This window comes from Nomascus leucogenys, chromosome 23, assembly GCF_006542625.1.
Source record: "Nomascus leucogenys isolate Asia chromosome 23, Asia_NLE_v1, whole genome shotgun sequence".
In the NCBI taxonomy this organism is placed as follows: Eukaryota; Metazoa; Chordata; class Mammalia; order Primates; family Hylobatidae; genus Nomascus; species Nomascus leucogenys.
The window spans coordinates 7,136,850-7,164,831 of record NC_044403.1 but is presented as its reverse complement, the minus strand read 5'-3'; the positions used below and the strand labels follow the sequence as shown (position 1 = coordinate 7,164,831).

Here is a 27,982-nt window from a genome sequence, read left to right as displayed (position 1 = left end):
CCTGAGAGGAGAGGAATAGGGAGGGACATAGAAGGGCCCCGCCCGGCCTTCTCGCGCAAAGCGGAGAGTGATCGGTTCTGGCCCACCGTAACGCGAGGAAGGAAATCTCGCGAGGCTGGAGTCCTCAGGGAGCGCCGGTCGGAGGCGGTCGGCGGCGGTCGGCAGAGGTGTCTACCCCGCCGGTGATGGGGCTGAACGCCACTGGCTTCCCGGCCTCCCGTCCGGTGCCTCCGTCCGATTCTGCGTCGGCTTGCTGAGGAGGCGGATTAGGGACGCGGAGTCTTTTCCCTTGAGTGCATAGGTCCCGGTTGGTAGAGGCTTTGAGCCCGCATCGCCACAGCTGACGGCTGCGAGGGACTAAGAGCAGAGTAAGTGGACTAAATCCAGGGACCGGAGCAGGGGTGGGCGAGTCGGAGGCGTCCTTTGCCGGGGCTGTCGTTCCCCGGGGCCGGTGCCTTGCGCCTCTTGAGCCACCGGCGCCCGGCCCTGGGTCTTCCCGCCCCGGGCTCCCTGCTTCCCGCCTCCCCCCACCGGCTCCGAGCTTCTCTTAATGGAGATACGGTGCGGAAAGTTCAATGAAAAGCTTTGGCTCTAACCCTATGGAGACACCTTCCGTATCTGCTTTCATCCTGCCTTACCCACCTGCGGGCTCACCACCGGACGGGGGACCCTTTGTCAGTCACCTGTTTGCAGCGTTTAATGAAGATAACTTGTTTCTTGAAACTGCTCTCCAAGGGGGTATTATTCTTTTCTGGTTCTCTTCCTGCCTTTCTTCTCTATCCCATCTCTGATAATGGTTCCAGTATCTGTCCTGCTATCCGAACTAGAAAACCAGGACTCATCCTTGGTTCTTCATTTCCACTTACACTGCACTGTATTATTTTTTTTTTCGCCAGAATTAGTGCGGTTGCCCCCCCGCCCCCCGCCCTCCACTGGTTTCCCTACTATAATCCTTCCATAGAGTCATTCTAAAATACATATTTATCTCTGTCCTTTCCTTAAACTTTTTAGTAACCGTATTGCTGACAGCATCAAATCCTAATTGTTAAGCACATCATCATTCAGGATCTTTTACAGTCTGCCCCAATCCATTTTACCTTTTAGTCTTGCTTTAATATCCGACCATACCAGACTATACTGGCTGTTTCCCCAAATATGCCATGCGCTTTGACAGCTCTGTACTTTTGTACGTGCGGATGTCTAGGATGTTTACTGTTCCTCTATTTTACCACCTGTCAAAACCCAATTCGTAAATCATTGTCTTCTCACACTCCCCCAGGTGACATTGATACCGCTGTGCTCCCAACGCATTTGAAACCTTTCTTCTGCAGTATTTATTAGGTTGTATTATTTGTTTCTGTATCTGTCTCTCCTGCCAATTTGAACCTGGGTCTGTCTGGAATCATGTCTTACTCATCTCTGAGAAAAAGTCCAGTACTTGGCACATAGCAAGCATTATTTATATATACATATGTATATTTATTGAAATGGAATAGTTCTAAAGAATTCACCATAAGAGTTCTTCATCCTTTAAAATAATAGAATTTTGGAGCCAGAAGGAACTCTGTACATTAGCTTAAAGGTCCCTGACCTGTTTTGATTATGAGAAACCCTGTACTTCTAATACACATGCAATTGTACTTTTAGTAATTGTTGGTTGAAATTATGTATAATGACAGAAAACTACTATGCTTTTAAATGATTTTGTATTTTATTTTTATAGTATCTGTTTATGTTTGAGAAATGGAGCAGAAATGTTTTAGACTACAGACAGTGCTTGGAGTATGTGCATTCAGGCAACTCTTCCACTGACTCCTTAGCCTGTAGGTTAGAAATAACTCGTTTAGATTAGGTTAGTTCCTTCTTGAACTGTCACAACTCTTTGAACATATGGATGTGAAACTTACAGTCAGCCACAATTCTAAGAGAACGTGTAATTTAAACAAAATCCTCTAGTGTCATTACTTCCAAAATCTTTCTTCCAACTTTAAAAATTAATTTTCTTCAGAAAGTGTCTTTATACAGTTCCAAACATGTATTCATTTCACTATTTTCAAGGACAGTGAAAATTTTCTTTGCTTTCAGATACAGTGATGTGCCTGTATAAATGCTTATTTTTATATGTAATTTACATGCATTCTTTCTTGCATTCTTAAGATTATAAGTTTATATGAAAACCATAACTATACCTTTTGGTTTTTTAATTTCCATATGGGTCAGTTCATATTATGTACTAATTAATATTAGAGACACATACCCGAACATGAAAAAATTTAAACTAGATTGTTGACATTTAAAGACACATCTGTGGTGTATCAGTAGCCACAATATTTCTGTGTAGATGTAGTGGTAGGAGTAGTGGATTTGTGGATAAGGGAAACAGAAGTTTCCAATCAGTAAACATTCATTGATCTTACAATTAATGTGATGCCTAATTAAAATGGTTGCTAGGCTTTTATTAATTACCTAGAAAATATTTGAAATTTTTTTTAGTCTTTAATTTCTCTTACATTTCATATATATTCCTATTTATTTTCTGAGGTTGGCTTGAAAAATTTGACTTGAATTTCCTTAAATTTTTCTTAACCAAAATCGAAAAGTAAACAGCTGGCAATTGCTGTCTTGGGTGGGTGGTGGTTTCTCTTTTATCAGCAGCAGAATGTTCTAAGCCTTCTGCCAGGAGTCTGACTGCAGAAGTCTTTGGGTGGTAAAGTGGGCGAGAATGTGACTAATGCAGAAAAGAAAAAAAATTTTTTTAACTTGCTAAAAAAAAAAAACATTCACCTGTAATTTGGACCTGCCTATAGAAAATAACGTAAGTAAGTGTATTATGGCCAGTTAAGATAGGCACTATAAAAATAGGCCGAAAAGCTTAGAATATTCCTTTTTTACTGAAGTCTGTTTTTTAAAATTTGAAACTTGTTAGAGAGTTTGGAAAACAGTCTTCTTCCTCCCACTCCACTTCCTGGCCAAAAAAGAGGGGAAGCACAATGGTCTTCAAAAAAGGTGATAAAGTAAATGTATATTATAAAATATTTTAAACTTTTGTGTGGTTTCACGTACAGGAAATGAACATGCAAATTCTTAGAAACTGTTGTTGCTGTGTTTCTGAAATGCTAAAAAAATTATGCTTTGAGCTATCTGCTGTTTACAATTCCTTTCCCTCAATAGGTAGGTTTTTATAGTTAACAAGTTTTAAATATAGTTGATTTTGATAGTAGTATTTCATTATGCAATCTGGAGAGGAGAGAGTGTTTTTCATAAAGTGGATGTTAATTGCAATTTTAAAAAGCCAATAAGTAAACATTCATTGATCTTGTAATTAACTGTGACACCTAATTAAAATGGTTGGTAGGCTGTTATGTCTGGAAAATATTTGAAATTTTTTTATTCTTTAAAATTTGTCTTCATATACATTCCCATTTCTTTTATATGGCTGGCTTGAAAATTTTAAAAAATATCTTGGATGTTCCATTTGTGGGGTAGGGTCAGATAATTTACTTTTTTTTTTTTTCCACCTAATGAGATTGAGATGATTTCTATATAGGTAAAAAGCAAACAGGACCCTGGGAATCCAGTGTGGCTTAGGAATAGGACACTAGACTGGTGATCAGAAGTTCTATTTTTGGTACTAGTTTGGCTCTTTCTTTGCTTTGTGGTGCTGTCATTCGGCTTTGTTTGTTTGTTTGTTTGTGATGGAGTCTTGCTCTGTTGCCCAGGGTAGAGTGCAATGGTGCAATCTCGGTTCACTGCAACCTCCACCTTCCAGGCTCAAGCAGTTCTCCTGCCTCAGCCTCTGGAGTAGCTGGGATTACAGGCGTGCGCCACCACACCCGGCTAATTTTTGCATTTTTAGTACAGACGGGGTTTCACCACGTTTGTCAGGCTGGTCTCGATCTCCTGACCAATTGATCCACCCACCTTGGCCTCCCAAAGTGCTGGGATTACAGGCGTGAGCCACTCAGCTTTTTAGATTTGGAATTCCTGGGTCTATTTTCTCATTGGTAAAATGGGAATAGCACTTGTCCTCTTGCCCAAATGACAGTATAAGGTAGTTATTGCTCAGATTCAGAAAGCTACCAACAGTTTGAATTAATTAAAATTATTACATAACAGTTTGATTTTCCTCTAGGGTACTCTAGAGATCCATTTGGATAGAATTAGGTTAGAGAGAAGGCAAAGAGGTGAAGCAATTTTAAAGAAGAAAACAGTGACTTATACATATTAGATAGGGAGAGTTTATTTTACAGCTGTTACATTTGAGGCAATGTGGTATTGATGCAGCAATAGATAAATAGTCATTTTAAGAGGACAGGTTTCATGATGGTTCTAATTGCATTTCTCTAATGGCTAATGATGTTGAACATCTTTTCATGTTTCTTATTTGTCCATATCTTTTTGGTTCACTAGTAAAGTCTTTTATTCATTTTTATTTGGGTTATTTTCTTATTGTTTTGAGAGATTTTTATGTATTCTAGATAGAAGTCCTTTGTTGGATAAGTGATTTGAAATATTTTCTCCCAGCCTGTAGCTTGTCTTTTCAAGCTCTCTAAACAGTGTCTTTCCAGAGCAAAAGTTGGTGATTTTGATGAGGTCCAGTTTATTAAATTTTTGTTTTATGAATCATGCTTTTAGTATCATGTTTACAAAAACCTTTGCCTAACCCCAGGTCACAAAGATTTTCTCTTATTTTTTTCCTGAAAGTGTTATTGTTTTTAATTTTACATTTAGACTTATGGTCCATTTTGAGTTAATTTTTGTATTAAGTGTAAGAATTATGTTGGGATTAAACTTTTGGCATATAGATGTCCAGTTCTTCCAACACCATTTGTTGAAAAAAGCCAACCTTTCTCCTTTGACTTGCCTTTGCACCTTTTTCAAAAATCCATTGGCCATTTTTGTATGGCCCTGTCTCTAAACCTTTTCTGTCTCTATCAGCTCTATGCCACCTTGATTGAAGTAGCTTTATAGTAAGTCTTAAACTTTGGTAGTGTGAAAAAAACTGAAAACAAGCAGTTTCTTCAACTTTTTTTTGTTTTCATAGTTGTTTTGTTGTTATCTAGTTTCTTTGCATTTCCATAGAAATTTTAGAATTAGCTTGTCAATTTCTCTAAAAAATCTTGCTGGGACTTTGATTGGAAATTGCACTGTTTGTACAACAGTTACAGAAAACTTGGCATTTCAGCTGGGCGCGGTGGCTCACGCCTGTAATCCTAGCACTTTGGGAAGTCAAGGCAGGAGGATCACTTGAGGTCAGGAGTTTGAGTCCATCCTGGCCAACGTGACGAAACCCCGTCTCTACTAAAAATACAAAAATTAGCTGGGCGTGGTGGTGCATGCCTGTAATCTCAGCTACTCTGGAGGCTGAGGCAAGAGAATCGCTTGAACCCGGGAGGCGGAGGTTCCAGTGAGCCGAGATTGCACCACTGCACTCCAGCAGCCTGGGCGACTGACTAAGACTCTGTCTCAAAAAAGAAAAAGAAAACTTCCCTACTATGTTGAGTCTTCCAGTCCATGAACACAGTATGTTTCTCCATTTGGATCCTCTTTAGTTTCTTTCATTAGCATTTTGTAGTTATCAGCAAACAAATTTCGCATATGTTTTAATTTATGCCCAAGAATCTCAGGGTTTTTTTTGTTTGTTTGTTTGTTTTGCTATTGTAAGTGTGTGTTTAAAAAGAAAAAAAGTTTTGGTTTCTATTTGTTTGTTGCCAGTATATAGAAAAACAGTTGATTCTTGTGCTTGTATCCTGTGACATGGCTAAAATCATGTAGTAGTTTTAGGAGTTCTTTTTTGGATTCTTTGGGGTTTTCTACATAGACAACAATGTTGGCTGTGAAAAGGGGCCATTTTATTTCTTCTTTTCCAACCTGTATGCTTTTTCCCCCCTTCCTAGCCTTACTGCACTAATGTATTGAACAGGACTGGTGACTGCAGACATCCTTCCCTTGTTCCTGATTTTATTGGGAAAGCAGTCAGTCATTCATTATGAAGTATGATGTTTGCTGTAAGTTTTCTGAAAATGCCCTTTCTCAGTTTAAAAAACTTCTCTTCTAGTCCTAGCTTGCAGAAAATTTTTATTATGAAAGTATGCTGAATTTTTTAATAATATGCCAATTGGTATGCGTGATTTTCTTCTTCGGTGGATTACATTGGAGACAGCCTTGAATCTGGGATAAACTCCCATTGGTCAGGGTATATTCCTGTCATTATGAGTTGCTGAATTTGAGTTACTAATATTTCCTTAAGGATTTTTTATTTATGTTAATGAAGGATATTAGTCTGTGGTTTTCTTGTATTCTCTTTGGTTTTGGTATCAGTAATACTGACATCATTTTATGAGATTAGAATTACAAGTATTTCCTTTTCTTCTATTCTTTTTTAAGAGATTGTATAATAATTGGTGTTATTTCTTCTTTAAATGTATGATAGAATTTGTCCCTGAAGCCATCCAGGTCTGGAGATTTTTTGCAGAAGATTTCTAATTACAAATTCAGTTTCTTAAAATAGTTATAATAGGACTATTCATAGTTGTCTCTTTCATCTTGTGTGACTTTATGTAGTTTGTGTTTTTTGAGGAATTAGTCCATTTCATTTAAATTATCCAATTCATGTGTATGGAATTTATTATTGTATTCACTTATCCTTTTAATGAATTAGAGGTCTGTAGTGATATCTCATCTTTCCTGATATCCCTTCTTTCCATGAGTAATTTATGTCTGCTGACTTTTTTTCTTGGTTAATTTTGCAGGAGGTTTTTCAGTTTTTATTTTTTTCAAAGAACTGGCTTTTGATTTCATTGGGTTTTCTCTGTTGCTTTCTTGTTTTCAATTTCATTGATTTCTACTCTTTATTATTTCCTTCTATTTACTTTAGGTTTATTTTGCTCTTCTCCTCCAATTTCCTAAAGATTGAGGCTTACATAATTTATTTGAGATCTTTCTAATTTTCTAATATAAACATTTAATGCTATAAATTTGCTTCAAAGTAGAGTTTTACATACATGCTAAAATTTTTGATATTTTGTATTTTCATGTTTATTTAGATCAAATTATCTTCTAATTTCCAGAAACTTCCTTTTTGACTTATTATATAGAAGTACATTGTTTAACTTCCAGATGTTTGGAGATTTTCTTGTTATCTCTTAATTACTTAGTTTAATTTCATTATAATCAGAGAGCATAATTTGTACTGGCTGGGCGCGGTGGCTCACGCCTGTAATCCCAGCACTTTGGGAGGCTGAGGCGGGCAGATCACCTGAGGTCGGGCATTCGGAACCAGCCTGGCCAACGTGGTGAAACCGCATCTCTACTAAAAATAGAAAAATTAGCCGGACGTGGTGGCATGAACCTGTAATCCCAGCTACTCGGAAGGCTGAGGCAGGAGAACCACTTGAACCCAGGAGGCAGAGGTTGCAGTGAGCCAAGAATGTGCCACTGCACTCCAGCCTGGGCAACAAGAGTGAAACTCCGTCTCAAAAAACAAAAAGCATAATTTGTATGATTACAGTTCTTTTAAATTTGTTAAGGTATGTTTTGTGATCCAGGATGTGATCTATCCTCATGAATGTCTTGAGCACTTAAAAAGAATGTGTACTCTGCTGTTGTTGGTTGTAGCATTTCATAAATATCAATTCAAGCCAGTTAGTAGATGCTGTTCATTTTGTTTATATTCTTGCTGATTTTTGTGTACAAGGTCTGCCAGTTACTGAGAAAGGAATGTTTAATTTTTCAGCAGTAAGGGTGGATATGCCTATATATCCCTTCAGTTGTTTGAGTTAGTGCTTTTGTATTTTGAAGCTCTTTAATTATAGTTGTATATACATTTAGGATGCATATGTCTTCTTGGTGAATTGGGGCATTTTATCATGTAATGTTCCTCCGTCCCTGGTAATTTTCTTTTCTTTTTTTTTTTTTTTTTTTTTTGGAGACGGAGTTTTGCTCTTGTTGCCCAGGCTGGAGTGCAATGGCTCGATCTCAGCTCACCGCAACCTCTGCCTCCCAGGTTCAAGCAATTCTGCCTCAGCCTCCTGAGTAGCTGAGATTACAGGCATGCACCACTATGCCCGGCTAATTTTGTATTTTTAGTAGAGACAGGGTTTCCCCATGTTGAGGCTGGTCTCGAACTCCTGACCTCAGGTGATCCACCCGCCTCAGCCTCCCAAAGTGCTGGGATTACAGGTGTGAGCCACCGCGCCTGGCCGGTAATTTTCTTTTCTCTGAAGTTTACTTTGTCTGGTATTTATTTATTTTTTGAGGCAAGCCTCACTTTGTTGCCCAGGCTAGAGTGTAGTGGCGGGATCGTGGTTCACTGCAGCCTCAACCTCCTGGGCTTAGGTGATCCTCCTACCTCCACCTCCCAGCTAGCTGGGACTGCAGGTGTGTGCCACCACGCCCAGTTAATTTTTTGTATTTTTAGTAGAGATGGGGTTTTGCCATCTTTCCCAGGCTGTTCTGGAACCCCTGGCTTCATGATCCACCAGCCTCGGCCTCCCAAAGTGCTGGGATTATATGGGCGTGGGCCACTGCGCCTGGCCTTGTCTGATATTATATAGCCACTCTAGCTTTTTTCTTAAGTATAACACCTTTATTGAGATATGTAATTCACATACCATACTATTCACCTATTTAAAGTGTACACTTTTAGGGTTTTCAGTATATTCAGAGTTGTGTAACCATCACCAAAATTGATTTTAGAACAATTTTTCCCCCCGCAAAAAGAAACCATATGTTCATTAACAGTCACTTCCCATTCCTCCTTCCTTTTCCTAATCCCTCAGTCCTAGACATCCACTAATCTACTTTCAGCCTCTGTGGATTTGCCTCTTCTGGACACTATATAAATGGCGTAATACATTGTCTTTGTGACTGACTTCTTTCACTGAGCATAATTTTTTCAGTTTTCATCCATGTTGTAGCCTGTTTCAGGACATTATTCCCCCCTACTTTTTTTTTTTTTTGCGAGATATTCCACTGTATGAACACATCATATTTATTCATTTATCAGTTGAGTAACATTGCTGTGAACATTCATGCACAATTTTTTGCATTGACATACTTTCATTTTCCTGGTATGTACCTAGGAGTGGAATTGTTCGATTACATGTTTAACCTTTTGAGGAACTGTCAGACTTTTCCAGAGTGGCTATACCATTTCACATTCTTTATATCCTAGCCAACACTTACTATCTTTTCTATTATAGCCATCCTAGTAGGTATATCTCGTTGTGGTTTTGAATTGCATTTCAGTGATGGCTAGTTATGTTGAGCATGTTTTCATGTCCTTATTAGCCCTGTGGTTTTCTTTTGACTAATATTTGTATAGTATATAGTATATCCTCTTTTCCATCTTTTTTTTTTGGAGACAGGGTCACACTCTGTCACCCAGGCAGGAGTGCGGTGGCACAGCCAGGGTTGACTGCACCCTCACCGTTCCGAGTAGCTGGGACTACAGGCGTGTGCCACCACACCCAGCTAATTTTTAAATTTTTTGTAGAGACAGGGTTTTGCCATGTTGCTCAGGCTGGTCTTGAATTCCTGGGCTCAAGCAATCCTCCGATTTCGGCCTCTCAAAGTGCTGGGATTACAGGCGTGAGCCACTATGCCCGGCCTGTCCTTTTACTTTTAACCTACCCATATCATATTTAAAGTGAATTTTATATAAACAATGCATAGTTGGGTCCTCTTTTAAAATTCTGATCATCTATCTTAATCTTATCTAAATATAAATGTCAAGGACATTTATATTTAGTGAAATTATTAACATGTTTGGATTTAGTTCTGCCATCTTATCATTTGTTTTCTTTTTGTTCCTTTGATATTCCTCTGTTTTGCCTTTTCTCTGTCTTTTGGGTTATTGAACACTTTTTAATTCATTTCAATTAATCTATTGTAGTTTTGACTATTATTTCTGTACAGTTATTTTAGGGATTTCTTAGGAATTACAATATATGTAAATTTTTAAATCTATTTAAAATTGATATTTTTATAACTTCAAGTGAAATGTAGAAATCTGATCACTATATAGGCCTTTTTAGCCTCCTCTCTTTTTCTTGTAGTTATATATTTGCCTGCATAAATTAAAAATCTCATTAGATAAATATTATAATTCTTGTTTTTAAACATTAGACATTTAAAAGAACTAAGAGGAAAATATTTACCCAGATATTTACAATTTCTGTTGGTCTTCCTTTGTTCCTGATGTTCTAAGTTTCCTTCTGATAACACTTTGATTCTAACTGAAGAGTATTCTTTATAATAAATCTACTGGAAATAAGTTGTTCTTTCTCTTCAGCTGAGAATGACTTTTATTTCACCTTCATATATGAAACATTTTTGCTTGATATAGAATTTTGGGTTGATAGGTCTATTCTTTCAACATTTTGAAAGTGTTGTTCTGCTTTTTACTGGCCTTCATTTCTGATGGGAAGCCTACAGTCATTCAAATTGTTCTGAGTAATATGTCATTTTTCTCTGGCTGCTTTCAAGATTTTTTCTTTCTCTTTAGTTTTCGGAAATGTGATTACAATGTGTCTGGACTTAGGTCTTGTTGGAAACTCCTGCATGGGGTTTCCTGAGGACTGGGAATGATGAAGACAAGGTTTCTTAGAAGCAAAGTGTTACATCATCGAAATGTATAAGTTTCAACTATTGCAGTTAAATATGTTTTTATATTATTGGATGACAAGTTAGAATGCCCTTGGGAGAATACACAAACTATAGCATTTTAGTCGTTGTGAATATTGTGTCTTTTCAATAGGGGACTCTTCTAAGGTATTCGTAACATTAACATACTAGAATATTTAAGAATATTGCCCGGCATGGTGGCATGCACCTATAGTCTCAGCTACCCAGGAGACTGAAGTGGAGGGTCTTTGGAGTCCAGGAGTTACAGCTTGGGTGATGGCAAGACCTCATCTCTAAAAATAACTAAACTTAAAAAAAATAAAGATTTCTAAACCATAGAGGCAACTCCATAAAATCATCTTAGAGATGTTCAGAAAGTTGTTTAGGAATGGTTTTAGTCCTTGATTCACCCTTACAGTTCTTCTTTTTTTATTTTGAGACAGAGTTTCGCTTTTGTTGCCCAGGCTGGAGTGCAATGGCATGATCTCAGCTCACTGCAACCTCCACCTCCCAGGTACAAGCGATTCTCCTGTCTTGGCCTCCCAAGTAGCTCGGATTACAGGCTTGCACCACCACGCCCTGCTAATTTTTTTGTATTTAGTAGAGACGGGGTTTCATCATGTTAGGCTGGTCGCGAACTCCTGACCTCAGGTGATCTACCTTACCTCAGCCTCCCAAAGTGCTGGGATTACAGGCGTGCACCACCACACCTGGCCTACAGTTTTTCCAGATTAATTTATTTACAAATGAAGCATGAATTAACCAGTATCCCATGCTATCCAAGGTAAGTTTTCCCATCCGTGTTTAATATTGTGGCCATTTTTTTCTACCTAAATGAAATGTTTCATGGAGTAGTATCTGTTTGAGGTTTTGTTTTGTTTGAGACGGAGTTTTGCTCTTGTTGCCCAGGCTGGAGTGCAATGACACGATCTCGGCTCACTGCAACCTCCCCGCCTCCCGGGTTCAAGCGATTCTCCTGTCTCAGCTTCCTGAGTAGGTGGGATTACAGGTGCGTGCCACCACACCCAGCTAATTTTTGTATTTTTAGTAGAGATGAGGTTTCATCATATTGGTCAGGCTGGTCTCGAACTCCTGACCTCAGGTGATCCACCTGCCTCAGCCTCCCAAAGTGCTGGGATTACAGGAGTGAGCCCCCGCGCCCGGCCCTGTTTGAGGTGTTATGTGGTACTATCAAGTAGCCATTCTGATTGTGTCAGTTTTTATCTTCATGGGTCTTACAATTTGATGGTCATAATCGTTCTTTTGAAATTTGACAGGCCAAATTTTGTGTATTTGTCATGGAGTCTTTTAACTTCTTGATGGGTTTATTTTACAGTTTCATATGAGGCCTTTGCATAAGGACATTTAGTCAAAGCATCCCACTTATAGTAATGAACTAAGGTATTTCTGTGGTATCTACAATATTGTTTCTACCTTTATGATAGCAGTTATATTAGACAGCTACCATCAAGCCATCAAGTAGTTAATGTATTCATTGTTTTTTAAAGGATATCTGAGGAACCTCTTTTCTTTGCAGCATTTCAGAGAAGTGGGTTATTCTAAAAGCGTATCACCTATTGTATATATTTACTTTCAGTAAGTTGCTCCATCTTAGTGGACCACAGTTAAGTCATTTGATCAGTCTGGCTTCTGGTAAGAAATTGAATTTTATCACAGTGACTGATGTACCTGATGCATATCAAGCCTGATACTGCTGATTTTTGTTTTTAAGATAAAACCCATTAACAAACAGTAAAGTCAGGATTTGGTACTAGAAAATTCAAAAGTTTTGCTTTGGACTTGAATAATTCTTGAGTTATGGAATCACAATCATGAGATTTTCCTTGCAGTAGGTAAAGGTTGCTGGATTAATACTGTTAAACCAGTAGATGGTAATATGAAAAAGAGAGAGTAGCAATATTTCATAACTACTCAAAGGATAGAAATTTTGGATGGTTTCCTTTAGCAGTAGGGATTTACTATGCATGGTAACATGAGGTTTAAAGACCTAGAATAACCTCTGAAGATGCTTTGATTAATTCAGTTGAGGTTTATAGTTGCTCTGAGGCAGGGAAGCTAAACCTTAGCTGCTGAATTAAGGTATACGATTTCTTTCTTTTTTTTTTTTTTTTTTTGAGACGGAGCCTCACTCTGAGGCCCAGGCTGGAGTGCAGTGGTACTATGGCTCACTGCAACCTCCGCCTACCAGGTTTAAGCGATTCTCCTGCCTCAGCCTCCCAAATAGCTGGGATTACAGGCACCCCCCTGCTCCCACCAAGCCTGGCTAATTTTTGTATTGATTTAGTTAGTTAGTTATTGAGACAGAGTCTCTGTTGCCCAGGCTGTAGTGCATTGGCGCAATTTTGGCTCATTACAACCTCTGCCTCCCAAGTTCAAGCAATTCTCTTGCCTCAGCCTCCTGAGTAGCTGGGATTACAGGCGTGTGCCACCACGCCCAGCTAATTTTTGTATTTTTAATAGAGACGGTGTTTCACCATGTTGGGCAGGCTGGTCTCGAACTCCTGACTTCAAGTGATCTGCCCTCCTTGACCTCCCAAAGTGCTGGGATTACAGGTGTGAGCCACTGCGCCCAGCCCAAGGTATACAATATAATAGGCATGGGGTTTTGATGTCCTGTTGTTAATACTCCCAGGACACAGGGTACTATTTTTTGTACTCAAAAAGATTTATGATTATGCAGGAAGACTGTCTAGAATGAGGGCTATTTAGCTATCTGATCATATATAGGACCTTATTGCATTTTATTTGGAAACAGATCCTATCTATTGCATTTGTAGATGTTATGTTTTAGTGTATAAAGAAGAGTTCTTCTTATAGTAGTCCCAGCAATATCATTTACAGATTAGGACTGTTAGAGAGTTCTATTACTTGAGTTCTATTAAACCAAGATAAACTTTATTTTCTCTCAAATCTTTTACAGTTTGTTATAGAATTTCAAATTTGTCTTTTATTACTTTCACCATCTGTTACAAACTGTTATTTTTACTATAAAACCAATTTTTTTGGTTGTTTCATTTTTCTTAGTACAAGTCAGCGCCTGTCCTTTTTTTTTTTTTTTTTTAATTTTGCTTTACAGACAGCTTTAAAAGTTTACTCAGAAGGATCCGATGTTCTATAGTAATGGGATTAATGGGAGTTATAGTGATGTCCATTTAACCCATTTATGTTAACTTTCTTAACGAATAAGAAAGTTGTCTGTCTACAATTTTAGATAATTCCCTTTGGAAATTTAGAGGAAGTACAGGGTATTGTTGGGTGCTAATGCCTCTCTCAGAACAGCTTCTTTGGATAGATTTTGGGTAGTTGTCCTTTTGCATATTAGCCAGTATCAGACAGTATTGGTTCCTTTAATGGCCCTTTTACTTATCATATTTTCAAGTATCCTTATCTAAACCTCCTGAATCTTACAAGACAAATCTTGTGGTTGTTTTCTCTAGAGAGCCAGAAGTTATATTAATTTCCAGCTTGTTTACTTCTTAAGGCTCTCTGGAAATGTCTGGTCATATATTGGACATTTTCTAAATTGGCGATTTAAATAACAGGAGAAAGTCTTCTGAAATTGCCTGATGTGTTTTATGAAATATTTTATACTGTTGAGTTATTTAAATCTTCTCTTTGCTACTTGTTGCGGTGGCTCACACCTGTAATCCCAGCACTTTGGGAGGCCAAGGCGGGCAGATCACGAGGTCAGGAGATCGAGATCATCCTGGCTAACACGGTGAAACCCCATCTCTACTAAAAATACAAAAAAATTAGCCGGGCATGGTGGCGGGTGCCTGTAGTCCCAGCTACTTGGGAGGCTGGGGAAGGAAAATGGCGTGAACCTGGGAGGCGGAGCTTGCAGTGAGCCGAGACCACACCACTGCACTCCAACCTGGGTGACAGAGCGAGACTCTCTCTCAAAAAAAAAAAAAAGATTCCAAGGACGAAGGACGGTAAGTTTCAGGAGAAACTTAAAGTTTTGGAAAGAGACTGTTTAAAATTATTAAAATTTTGTTTGAGGTTTCTACATACCAGTTGAAGAAGCTGACAATTGCCTGTTTCATGTTTTGTCTCATATTTCTTTCAGCTACTCTTAAACATATTACTTACTGATTCTAGCATATCAGAAGTTTCCTGTAATTACCAGTTTTGTCCTAAGTCAAAATTTTTTTTGCACTTTAAGGAAGATGCAAGAGTTAGAATCATAATGCAACTTTATGTAAGAAGCAGAAGTTCTTCCAAGAGGAGGTTGAGACTTTGATGTAGCATGACATATTGAGGCCACTTTGGCTGGTCAGCAGTGTTTGTGAACAGTGTCTCAAGTCCCCTGACCAAGCAGAGGTTAGGAAGCATTCTTACAGTCAAAGTTTTCTGACAGTCATTGACCCCAGAATAATACTAACCAGTAAACCAAATCATCTTCCTCAAAAGTGACAAGATAGGGAATGCCCTCATAAAGGGCAAATTTCTATATGACATTATATTTATTGGACATGTACTTTTTTCCCCATTGTAAATTGAGTGTTTTAAATACATTCTAGTTCTGTCTGCAAATCTTTTAACTGTGTTCTAATTTTTTTGTAATAGTATAAATTTACTTTCAAGTTTGTAGTATCCTACCAGAAGCAAAACCACAGTGTTCTTAGGTGTTTTTTCCTCCCTGGACAGTGAACAATACTGTAACAAATGTGGCTTAAGAAGCATATCTGTGTTGCCATGAAACTAAAATAAAGAGATACGTTGACTTTGAGTCTTGATTTTAATTTTAATTATAGATATATCTTTAGAAATGAGTTGCACAATTGAGAAGGCACTTGCTGACGCTAAAGCTCTTGTTGAAAGATTAAGAGATCATGACGATGCAGCAGAATCTCTGATTGAGCAAACCACAGCTCTCAACAAGCGAGTAGAAGCCATGAAACAGGTTTGATTTTTCTTTCTTGTTCATTCCATTTATCAGAAGCAGTCATTGACATTTATGTGTTGCTGGCTAATTAGTATCTAATTTTTTTCAACATTCTTTAAAATTTTAAAGTAGTTTGACTTGTGTGTTTCAGGTTTACTTTAATTTTGTCGTGTTCAGGTGACATACCTAGACATATATTTTTAAACCCTAGATTTGATCACTTATTTTGCTGACAGGGTTGCACATTTGAGTTTAGAAAATAAATGAATTTGTTAGGTCTAGAAACATTTGACAAAGACCAGGTAATACCTTTTACTAATGTTGGTACACATTTTGTTCTGTCTTGTATAATGTAGAAATGTTCATATTTTTCTTTATAAAAGTACTTAGGTGATGCTGTTTAACAACAAAATAGCTATTGAAAATGATGCAAGGTAATATGTGATTTGCACTCTGTGCAGTTATTGTACCCATACTTGCTACCTTATTTTTCATTCAATGCTACCAATTAAAGAATACATAAGGGCTTTCTTCTTGCTATTTTTACTATTGTATAACAGAATATTCCCATGGGCCACGGAGTTTACACACTATTTTAACCTTCTTCTGATAAAAATTTTCAAGTCATTTAAGAAAATTATAAAATCTCTGACATTATGATGGAAATCAGAGGGGGAAAATGTATATTCACAGCCAACTCTCCTCATCTATTTTGTAAAAGGAAGCAATTCTGGGATAGTATTTTTAACAAAGCTACTGGAAATAGTGGAGCAAGTTTAGTTATTTGGTTTTACAACTGTGTTGCCCTAAACAGATATATCTGCATGCCTAACCAACTGTCCAGTTAGACTCAGGCACTTCAGTGAACATATATCTGGTATTGAGTCGTTAAAAAAGGAGTTTGACATCTGAAGTTTAGAACCAGGAGTGTTATAATGAATATATTACCAAGTGTCTCATGAGAATGCCTTGAAAATAAATGAGTGCAATTTTAAAATAAGATTCTCATTTTCTTAATGGAAAGTCTTTCTGCATTTCTTTTGTACATGTTCTATTCAGATATTCACGTACCATAAAATTTACTTTTTTGAAGGGTACAGTTCATTGGCTTTTAGTACACATTTGCAGGTTATGCAGTATAACTGCTATCTGATTCCAGAACGTTTTCATCACCACAAAACCTTACATCCATCAGTGGTCTCTCTCTAGTTTCCCCTTTCCTCAGTCTCTGGCAACCATTAATATTTCTATCTCTTTGAATTTGCCTATTCTGGACATTTCATATAAATGGAATGACAAAATATGCGGCTTTTTGTGATTGGCTTCTTAACATAATGTTTTTAAGGTTCATCTATGTTGTAGCATGTATCAGTACTTCATTCCTGTTTATTGCCAAATAATATTGCATTGTAAGGATACAGCACATTGTGTTTATCCATTCATCAGCTGATAGGCATTTGGATTATTTTACTTTTTTGGCTGGTAAGAATATATGTTGCTATGAATATTTGTGTACAAGTTTCTGTGTGGACATATGTTTTCAGTTTTCTTGAGTATATATGTAGAAGTAGAATGGATGGGTCATATAATAACTCTGTTAAAATTTTTTGAGGATCTGCCACATTGTTTCCCAAAGCAGTTATGCCAAGCTTGTCCAACTTGCTGGCTGCATATGGCCCAGGATGGTTTTGAATGCGGCCCAGCACAAATTCACAAACTTTCTTAAAACATTATGAGATTTTTTTAAAAACAAAAAAGCTCATCAGCTATCATTAGTGTTAGTGTATTTTATGTGCAGCCTGACAATTCTTCTGATGTGCCCAGGGAAGCCTAAAGATTGGACACTCCTGAGCTACATCATTTTACATTCCATCAACAATGTATGGAAGGTTGCAGTTTCTTCACATCCTCTCCAACAATTGTTACTGTCTTTTTCATTGTAATCATCCTCGTGGGGTATATTGAATTGCATTCTCCTAATGACTAGTTATGTTAATTAAGCATCTTTTCATGTGCTTATTGGCCATTTGTATATCTTTAGATAAATGTTTATTCAAATCCTTTGCCACTTTTAGAAATGGGATTATTTTCATTTTATTGTTGAGTTGTAAGAGTTCTTTATATATTCTGGATACTAAGCTCTTATCAGATATTTTTTATATGTGTATTTCAGATATATTCATATTTATGTATCAGATATATATATTTGCAGATATTTTCATCCCACGTTTTTTTCCCCATTAGTATCAGGAAGAAATTCAAGAACTTAATGAAGTTGCGAGACATCGGCCACGGTCCACGTTAGTTATGGGAATCCAGCAAGAAAACAGACAAATCAGAGAATTGCAACAAGAAAACAAAGGCAAGATACATTACTTTTTGACATTAATCCCATTTCTAGTCTATATTCCTAAATCATATTTATTGCTCTTTATCCTGTCCCACATATGAACGTCTGCCTGCTTGACATCCTCTTAGATTCTCACCCTCAATATCCAGTTAGCACTGCTGTTGTTAGCTATGAAATAACCCAGCTTCATTCTCTGCAGTCCCACTGCATTGGCCCTCAGATTAGATGCTCAGTCTCTTGCCTGAAATGTCCAAACTGATCTCCCTGATTCCAGTCTCTCTTCCCCCTTCCAATCTGTCTTCAACATAACCATCCGATTGATATTTCAAAAATCAGTCTGATCATGTAATTCTTTTGCCTAAGAACTTTCATTATATACTTATTACCTTTTACAGGAACCCTAAAAATCAATTCCCAGCCTTCTTTTTTATCTTCTTCCCACAGCTTTCTTCACCGTGAACTCTTTGCTCTTGCCAACACAAATCACTTCCTAAACACATCATCTGTTTTCATCCCTCCCTGCTTAGAAGGTCCATTCTTTCACTTCTCAACTGAGGGAACTCACACCGTACTTCTACAAAGCTTCCACCAATTTCTTCCCTGCAGACATCTCTTAAATCTATTTGACTAACAGTCCACTCTGCACCTACCACATACTTGTTTTCTCTACTAGACTCTTGAGGTCTGTGGCCCTTTGGTATTAATATAGAGAGAGCCTTGGCTGATATTTAATTGCTGTTTAGTACATCTTTGTTGCAATGATTCTCAAAAAACGAGCTTAAAATATTCGAAAAACTAATATGGGACTTCATTTGGTGTCTCTTATTGTTATATGGCTAGATTTTTATGCATTGTGTTTTCTTTTTAAAATGTCCTGTTCATAAGTTGCTTAGTGGAAGAGAATATTTTGTGTACTTTTAACTCAAGTTGGAATAAAATACAGTATTATTCTTGATAGAATTGCGTACATCTCTGGAAGAACATCAGTCGGCCTTGGAACTTATAATGAGCAAGTATCGAGAACAAATGTTTAGATTGCTAATGGCTAGCAAAAAAGATGATCCGGGTATAATAATGAAGTTAAAAGAGCAGCACTCCAAGGTAATCCATTCTATAAATGTGACCTGAAATGGAAAAGAGTGACGATTGATTATCCTGTATTCAGATTTTTTTTGTAAAAAATCACAGGGATCTAGTAATGGCATTTTAACATGATGTTAAATGTTTCATCTTTTTAGTTGACATTTTCTCCTTTTTCTTATTTTTCCATTTCTTGTTATATATCATTTTCTGTTTGATTTATAACTCTCACTGTTTCTTAGAAACTTTAATTTGTACGTTGAAAAATAAATTTTATTTTGGATATAAAGGTAAGTCTGTTCTATTCAACATTATTTTTGTAGGGCTATATGCTTTTAAGAAATATTTCTTAAAAGGCTGGGCATGGTGGCTTACGCCTATAATCCCAGCACTTTGGGAGGCCAAGGCAGGAGGATCGCTTGAGGCCAGAAGTTCAAGACCAGCCTGGGCAACATAGCATGACTCCATCTCTTCAAAAAGTAAAAAAATTAGCCGGGTGTGGTAGCACATGCCTGCAGTCCTAGCTTCTCAGGAGGCTGAGGTGGATAGACCACTTCAGCTCAGGAGTTTGAGGTTACAGTGAGCTACGATCATGCCATTGCACTCCCATCTAGACAACCGAGTGAGACCCTGTCTCTTTAAAAAACAAATTTTTTTAAGAAATATTTTTTCTAATAAATTTGTGTATTGACTTCTCTTGCAAAAACAAAAAATAATGAAAACCTTTTTTAAAATCTGAAAGCAGTTTAATGTAGATTTGTTTTTCTTAAGACTATTTTCTGAATAAGGCTAATTCATCCAGACTATAAATGATCTTGTTTATAATGGAAAAAACATGGGGTTTAGGAGAACCAACTTATTAAAATTTTGCTCCCTTGCCCCAGTATCATATACCAATTGACATCATTTTTTAGAAACAAAGCTGGAGTAGTTAGAAATTAGTGTTTTACCTGCTGTTCATCCGTTTGTCATCCCTGTGTCTATTCCCTTTGGTATGTCCCCATATTTTATGGCAACTGCTATGAAGACAAGTAGAATAATCCTTTCTCACTTATATTTATTTTAAACTGAGTTTTAGTTGCTGATATGAAATAAAAATATTAAACTAGATTATGGAAACTAGGCTGTTATCTGTATTAGATAATTGTGAGCTGACTATTATTATTACCAATATTATTTAAGAAATAGTGATTATGAGCCTTCTTTTCCCCATTTGTTACAACAGAAATAGGAAGGGACATATTTTTATATTTCTCTATTATTGAAACACATTTTAGATTCTTTAAAATACTTCTTCCATTTTGGTGCTTGTAGGTGTTTTTAACTTATTAGTAATTAATTCTATTTGAATTAAATACCTATCAAATAGCTCTTTATATGCCTTTGTATATTAGAAAACCTAATGATAGGTACCTCTTGTGTCAACCAGTAAAATAATAAATTAAATTAAAAATTTGTGTTTAATGTTTTCTAATTATGCTATTCATCTCCTAATCAAATGGCAATCCATGGATGTTTAAGTGGTGATCTTTTGAATACAAAATGTAACTATTGTTAATGAGACCATTCTAAAATCATTTAAATTTAAAGGTATAATAATTATAGTAACTAAGACTTTTTTAAAGGCACTAAGAGGAGTTGACTTAATATTATTTGTGAGATAAATGTAATCTTGAGAATTTCTAAAAGGTTTGTATGTTTTATAACCTAAAAATAAAATGTTAAAGATCTAAAGGGAAGAATACCATTACAAAAAAAGTGCTTAGAATAAGATAACTACAGCTTGCAGGTCCCATCTGGTAGCAACTATGAGAGAAGCAAATGTTTTCTAAAATATATTAGATTTTACTATTCACCAGAGCTGGTTTATTAATTAGTAAGGTTAAACATTTCCTAAGATAGCTGTAAGCCATCCTTTTTTATTATGTAGATTGGATTCTTCATCTAAGTTCAGATGATCCTTGCCTCCCATAAAATGACTATTCAGTTATTTGTTATTAATTCTCACTAATACATATTAATGTTTGTGATTTTGATTTTTCCCAAAAAGGAGACACTTCGACTTAATTAAACAAACATTAATACTGGCATTGGGTTAGTTATGGGTAATAATAAGATGAATGTACAAGCTTGCAGTATAGTGGGAGATACAGACACAAACATAACAATCTACTATAAGGTAGGGCGTGATGAATCCCAAAGTAGAGAGATGAATTGTTACTGGAACGCTAGAGGGAGCAATATTAACTGTCATAAGGAAAATCTGGAAAGGTCTCAAGGAAGGGAAGAAAGTCTGTCTCAGTCCAGCCTTGAATTAATTATGGGCAGGTAGGTAAACAAGCAGAAGTGGGTGGGCAGAGATACTTGTATAATAAAAGCACAAAAAGTATGGTATTCTAGGGTGTGTTTAGGTATTAGTGCTGTGATATGCCTAAACACAAAAGTAATTTTACAACACATTTAGAGCTAAGAAACAGAGTTACACATAACAGCATTTTGGATTGGAGTAAGAGATCCTTTTGAGACTGTTATAATACAGAACTTTGCCCTTACCTAGAAGTTTTTGAGCACATACTTAAAAAATCAGTAGAAAGTTTGAGAGCTCATTTTTACCCAAATACTAATTTTCATGTTATTTTTGAACAGATGCCTTTTTGGAAATCTTAAAAAAGCAAACATTTCAAACAGTTGGCTAACACGCATGAACTAACACTCATTCAGTTTTTAAATTACGGATGATATCCGTATTAACATTATAATGACTCTATACTACAGATTGACATGGTACATCGTAACAAGTCCGAAGGATTCTTCCTTGATGCATCTCGACACATCCTTGAAGCACCTCAACATGGACTGGAGAGAAGGCACTTGGAAGCCAATCAGAATGTACACTAAATAAACAGTCAACTTTTGGGGTGTGGATGGAAGGGGGGTCCATTTTAAAAGTTCTTTTACATTGAATTTCCCTCCCAGATTAGATCAGCAAATAAATGAAATGTATTAAAAGAATGTTGTGTCTTTAATAGCCATGCTTTTCAGTGTAGAAACTTTAAATTTCTCATTAATTTTCTGTGTATTATATCACGTACAGCCTGTTAGATATTTGCAGGTTTTATAGGTTATTCAGTCCAATGCTTTATTTATTTGCTCTTGTTAGTTGTTGCTGTAAAACAATCATTTCCTTTCTGGACATCTAAGATATTTTCTTGGCATTAATTTTAACCTGATTTCATAAAAATTTTGGTCAAAGTATTAAATGTTTTAATTCAGATTGTGGATAGTTTGTAGTCCTTTGATTTTGCAAATGAAATTAAAATGCCTTTGTTTAGATGTTAGGATTAAGTATAGTAGTGCTCTCTCCATTGTGTCTTAACTTTTTTTTTAACTCACTTGTGGCAGGTCTTTACTGAATAAAGGAGGAATAAACCTAGACAGGGAGTTAGAAATGAAAGACATTTTAAGACAGTTCAAGGGTTATGTTGGTGACACTTCTTGTCTTCCAGACAGTTTTGAAAGCACAGATCTTGCCTCTTGTGCTTGTTAAAAAATCTGTGATACTTCTCTGAAGATTTTATAGTTAAATAAGTGAACCATTACCCTGGCCTTTTATAAAAGTGCTGTCCTATTTGAAGTATTGGGTTTTTTCTCATGATGAGCTTTGTTAGACTTGGTACTGAAAAAATCAGTAGTTTTTTTCCTTCTATTTTAAAGGCAAAGAAATACTTGCTTCAGCCAGGCATGGTGGCTGATGCCTGTAATTGGGAGGCTGAGGTGGGTGGATCACCTGACATCAGGAATTGGAGACCAGGCTGGCCAACATGGTGAAACCCCATCTCTACTAAAAATACAAAAAGTTAGCCAGGCGTGATACCGGGTGCCTGTAATCCCAGTTGCTCTGGAGGCTGAAGCAAGAGAATTGTTTGAACCTGGGAGTGGGAGGTTGCAGTGAGCCGAGGTCGTGCCATTGCACTCCGGCCTGGCCAACAAGAGCAAGACTCTGTCTCAAAAAAAAGAAATACGTGCTTTCTGTGTAGTTTTTAAACTTAGGTCAGTGCCATAGGACTGACCAAATCATAAATTGAGGATGCTGTTGGTATTCAAAGTTTTACTCATTACCCTTACTCAGTTTGCTGCTGCAATGATCTGTACTTACCTGCTTTTACGTATTATGCTTCCTTGACAATGGGAGGAATTTTAATGGTTAACTTGCAGAATATGACAGATATTTGTCTTAATATCATTCTTCCTACCATAATCTAATTCAAAACTATCCAGTAGAACTTTCTGAAATGATTGGAATGTTTTTTATCTGTGCTGTCCAGTGTGGAAGCCAGTAGCCACATGTGGCTGTTGAGCACTTGCAGTGTGTCACTAATGCATTTGAGGGACTGAATTGTTAATTTTTAAAAATGTATTGATTTTAATTAAGTTTAAATAACATTGTTTTGGACAGCACAGATTAGCCTTTTAGAGTACCTTCTTGGTGAATACTAGCAGTGTATCGGTTTCCCCATTAAAAGGACCTACATTTTTGTTGGTTAAGAGGTTATTAAATGTGGTTTGCCAAAGATACTACTTTGTCATTTCTTCCAGCTTACTAGTTCCGTGGGTTTCTTGGAGTACTGTTAAATCCTTTTTACAAATATGTATATACAACTACTGAAGAGACAATGTTTATTTGGGGAGTTACTTTTATATTTAAGTCTTAGGCTTAATATGATAAAATATCTCTCAACTGCTGTGAATAATGGTCTTTAGAAGCTGTTCATTGAGAAAATGATGATTCTCAAGTTTCTGTTGATTTTAAACCTTTTTTTTGTCTGTCTCTTTCACTAGACTGTAAGCTTCCTCAGATCAGGCAACATGTCTTAACAGTCTTTGTATTCCTGTTGTTTAGCATAGTACTGGCACATCATAGGTGTGCAAAATAAGAAAATGAGATTGGAAGAATTTATGCTACGTGCTGCGCCTAACAAATGTGGATGTCTGTATTATACTGATACTATATTTTCAACAGTTAGCAAAGAAGGCCATCTAATATTTTAATACTGAAAAGCAGAATTGTGCTCATTTTATTCGGTGTTTATCATGTACCATACACTAAATAGTAGGTGGATGTAAAGATGCAGTTCCTGTTCTTAAAGAGGATTATGACCTAGAAAAGGTTACAGATTGGATCGAGATAACTTTATAGGCCTGAGCAATACAGAAAAGATTTCTAAATCATTGAAAACTTCAGAGAGGAAAAGAGATTGAATGCGTCGACAATTTTTATCATTCCCGTTACTTTGAACAATAGTGTATGTAAGTGCAAAAAGAAAAAGTTGCTGATCATTGTGGTGAGAGGAATGTAAAATATGAGTATTTTTCTTGCTGCTAGGTTTAGTCATATTGTGCTGCTTATTCTTAATTCTAGTCCTAACAATTCTGATTTCAAAAGCACATCTGTGGTCAACCAACTTCATTGTTAATATTTGTTTTATTCATATTAAGTGACAATGTAAGAATATTCATGTTAAGTGGTACTGCAGATTTTATAAAAAGGAGAGGATCCAAAAATAAAAAAGTATTTTGCTGATTTCCAACTCCCATCCCTCTTTTTCAGGAACTGCAAGCACATGTTGACCAGATAACTGAAATGGCAGCAGTAATGAGGAAAGCCATTGAAATTGACGAGCAACAGGGTTGCAAGGAACAAGAACGAATATTTCAACTTGAAGTAAGTTTTACATTGCAAATGTAGATGAAAACTGTCCATACAAAGATTTATGCCAGAAAATATATCCCATTTTTAAATATATATTTACTTTTCTTGAGTACTGGTAATGTTCTCCTGGATGCTATCTATGTGAGCATATTATGCAAGACCATTTATGTGGTGATGCAAGAATCTAGGATTATTAGTAACTTATACCAGTAATGTAGAAAATTGATGTTTCATATATTGCTTATCTTATGAAGTGAATGTACTTCTTCAATTGAGTAATTTTTAAAATTTTGTTTATTAGAGATCATAGTGATACAGGGAAATTTTTTTTAATCCACAAATATTTAGGGGCACTCTTATTTTTCTGGGGATTCTAAAAACCTTTGTCTCATCTGTCCTTTATTTTGTGACAGTGAAAGTACCAGTCTCTGAATAACTGAAATCAGTACAATAGACTTTTATGCTTTAAGAGCTTCATTTTGAAATCATGGTGGGGAACCTGCTTTAGACTACTAAAATTTAGAAAGTGACACTGAAGACAAAGCGATAGAGAACAAATTGTGAAAGGTTATTGTTAAATGTCTACAAATTTTTTTACAGTAACTAACCAAAAGCAGGCCAGAAAGCAAAGTTATTTACCAGTGCCAGATTTGGTCACTTACTTTCCTTGTTGAAAAATATCATCAGCTACCCCTACCCTGCTGCTCTCAAATACCAATGAGCTAAACTTGTCCTGCATTCCATGCTATCATGGAAAGTAATAAAAATACTAAAAATTACTAAGAGATTCTAGCCTATTCACTGGCTTTATGAGTTTATATAAAAATAAATCTAGATGTTATTTTCTTCATCTCTAATGTGATTGTAAAATAAGGCAATTTCTGAGCTTCTATTTACAATTACAGCTGCTTAAGTAAGAAGGCTTTGCAGTGGTGGAAGATGTTGAACACGATTCCTAGCTGTATAAGTGTTCTTTAGATTCAAGTTGCCAACTGCATATATCATTGAGTAGATTAATGCCAGTTACGGAACTTGCTTATTTGTTATACCTTCATATGTTTAGTTTTTCCTAACATATGTTTGTGCTGTTGTAGCTACCTTGTAGATAGTGACTGCATCTTTGTTTTTGCTTGCCTTTTAGCAAGAAAACAAAGGCTTGAGAGAGATCCTTCAAATAACTCGAGAATCATTTTTGAACCTAAGGAAAGATGATGCGTCGGAAAGTACTTCTTTGTCAGCTTTAGTGACCAACAGTGATTTGAGTCTGAGGAAAAGCTGAAGAGTTTCTGAGTCTGTGAGCTTCTTAACATGGCTCCAAATGGTCAAATAAGTGAATGAATGAATGGACAGAAAATTCAATCCTTTTTTTCTCTGTAAATATGTACAGTGCACGGGCTATGAGATAGCAACAAAAAATGCATAGTTAATGGTCATAGACCTTATTCCAAAACATAATTGGAAAATAGAAACTGAGCCATTGCCAAATGGTAAAGAAATGAAAGGTTTTCACAGTGACTACTGAATATACCAAGAGCTTTTGGCAGTACTGCTGGCTTTCTGGGTGATTAATTAGGTAAACTTGAATATTCCCAATAAATGTTTGAGAATTCATAAAATTATACCAATTTAAAAATATAAATTTTTGCCACTGTTTTGTGAACGGAAGATTTGTATGCTAAATTTCATCCTTATTTGGCATCAAAGTTGATACAAAGTTTATGTACCATGAGACTTCTAGTGATTGCCTACTTTCACATTTATTTAAATTTTTGTGAAAGAAAATACAGTTTTAAAGGCTATAGGAATGTGTTATATGTACCTTAAACAGATAATTTAATTTTAGCAATTTACCATAACTGATACTTAGCTAACAATTGCCCATAACTTAAGTGTAAGAAATACCATTTCAGGAATGAAAAAGAAGGAATACTACTTTCTAAGAAAGAAGATCTTATAATAGACATATTTAGTAGGTTAAACTACTCCTTTGAAAGAATCAGTTTTGGTTCAAAGTCAATAATGAAGATGAGATTTGTTTTTCTCTTCTCTGGCTGATTTTTAAGGATATTATGTAGTTCATTTAGTTAACAGAACCGAATGTTTGATATAGCAAGATAGGTATGGTAATTTCAAAGTGAATTGGGAATTCCTCTGGCTCATAGAACCCTTTTTTTTTCCTTTAAGTATTCTTGAGATACAAAAAAAAAAAAAAGTAAATTAAAATTTCAAAAAAAAAATTCCGGATCTGTTTTTAAGCTCCATCTGGTCCTCATAACCTGCAAGATCTTTCTTAAAACCTTTCAGCTGAAAGTAGGGGTAGAGGTGGAGTAATCTGTGGATTTGTTTCTGTTGTCTTTTAAAATGTCAAATATATAATATGTAAATTTTTTTAAAGCCACCAGATACAGAAATGTGCTTTAACATCAGTTGAACCCTAAATTTTCTTATGTTGTGGTGATTGTATTAAAAAGGGATAAGAGTGTCAAACATGATTAAATATATTGTACTCATTTATATTGAATACATATTAAAATTAAGACAAATGGAAAATTATACTTTGAGTATATAATTTGTTAAATATTACTTTATATGGTAATTTTATGTATAATTTCATATATTGGTAAAATTCAAAACTACACTTCAGAATTTTTTTATCTTAAGTTTGGGGTGAGTGGGGTGGATGAGAATGATTGATTGAATAGAAAAGGGCTAATGGCCCAAACATTATATAGATTTTCTTTTTTCAGTCAGAGGCCTTATTTGATATTTTATAAATAAATGACAGTTTTTATTTTTAAACTTTTTATTGTTTTTGGGAAAGTATTCCTTAATTTAATGACACATTCATTCAGATACTTTTTATCCCTGCTATTAAAGAAAGGAAATCTATTTCAAGCTACACCATTGAGATTAAGTCTGAGGCAGTTCACTGAGGCAGCTCTACTGTAAAAGATTACTTGATAAATAATTATTTTTGTAAACAAGTTGGGTTAACTTATTCTTGGTCTTTTTGCTTGGATATGAATTTAAGGTCTTCAAGTTTAAAGACATTTACTTTGTTATTTAGTGACACATTTCCATCCTTTTTTTTTTTTTTTTTTGGTTGTTGTTAAAAACCTTAAGTTTATGTTTGAGGTATGTACTACATAGGAACCTATTTTATTATTAAAGATGAGTGATTAAAATTGGTATGGTCTCCAATTAATTTGAAAAGTGCTTACCCTTATTCTAATTTTTTGTATTTTTAGTAGAGACAGGGTTTCACCGTGGTCTCCATCTCCTGACCTCGTGATGCGCCCGCCGCGGC

General features: G+C 36.0%; 2 protein-coding genes across 3 annotated transcripts in view; one reads left to right on the top strand and one right to left on the bottom strand.

Moving 5' to 3' along the window:
* The first annotated feature begins 21 nt into the window (after nucleotides 1-21).
* On the top strand, nucleotides 22-27,864 carry FGFR1OP2 (FGFR1 oncogene partner 2). Of its 2 annotated transcripts, XM_003265627.2 has the most exons (7): nucleotides 22-368; nucleotides 15,405-15,553; nucleotides 17,780-17,897; nucleotides 18,844-18,986; nucleotides 21,741-21,854; nucleotides 24,574-24,687; nucleotides 25,817-27,864. In XM_003265627.2, the coding sequence occupies exons 2-7, from the start codon at nucleotides 15,419-15,421 to the stop codon at nucleotides 25,952-25,954; spliced, it is 762 nt and encodes a 253-aa protein (XP_003265675.1). In that variant the 5' UTR covers nucleotides 22-368; nucleotides 15,405-15,418; the 3' UTR covers nucleotides 25,955-27,864. The 2 variants fall into 2 exon arrangements, with proteins under 2 accessions (XP_003265675.1, XP_003265676.1); XM_003265628.2 differs by lacking the exon at nucleotides 21,741-21,854.
* The window catches only part of TM7SF3 (transmembrane 7 superfamily member 3), a 53,188-nt gene continuing 44,156 nt past the window's right edge, over nucleotides 18,951-27,982 (bottom strand). Inside the window, exon 13 of the mRNA XM_030804342.1 lies at nucleotides 18,951-19,009. The gene's annotated coding sequence lies outside the window, so the exon portion shown is untranslated. The remainder of the gene's footprint in view (nucleotides 19,010-27,982) is intronic.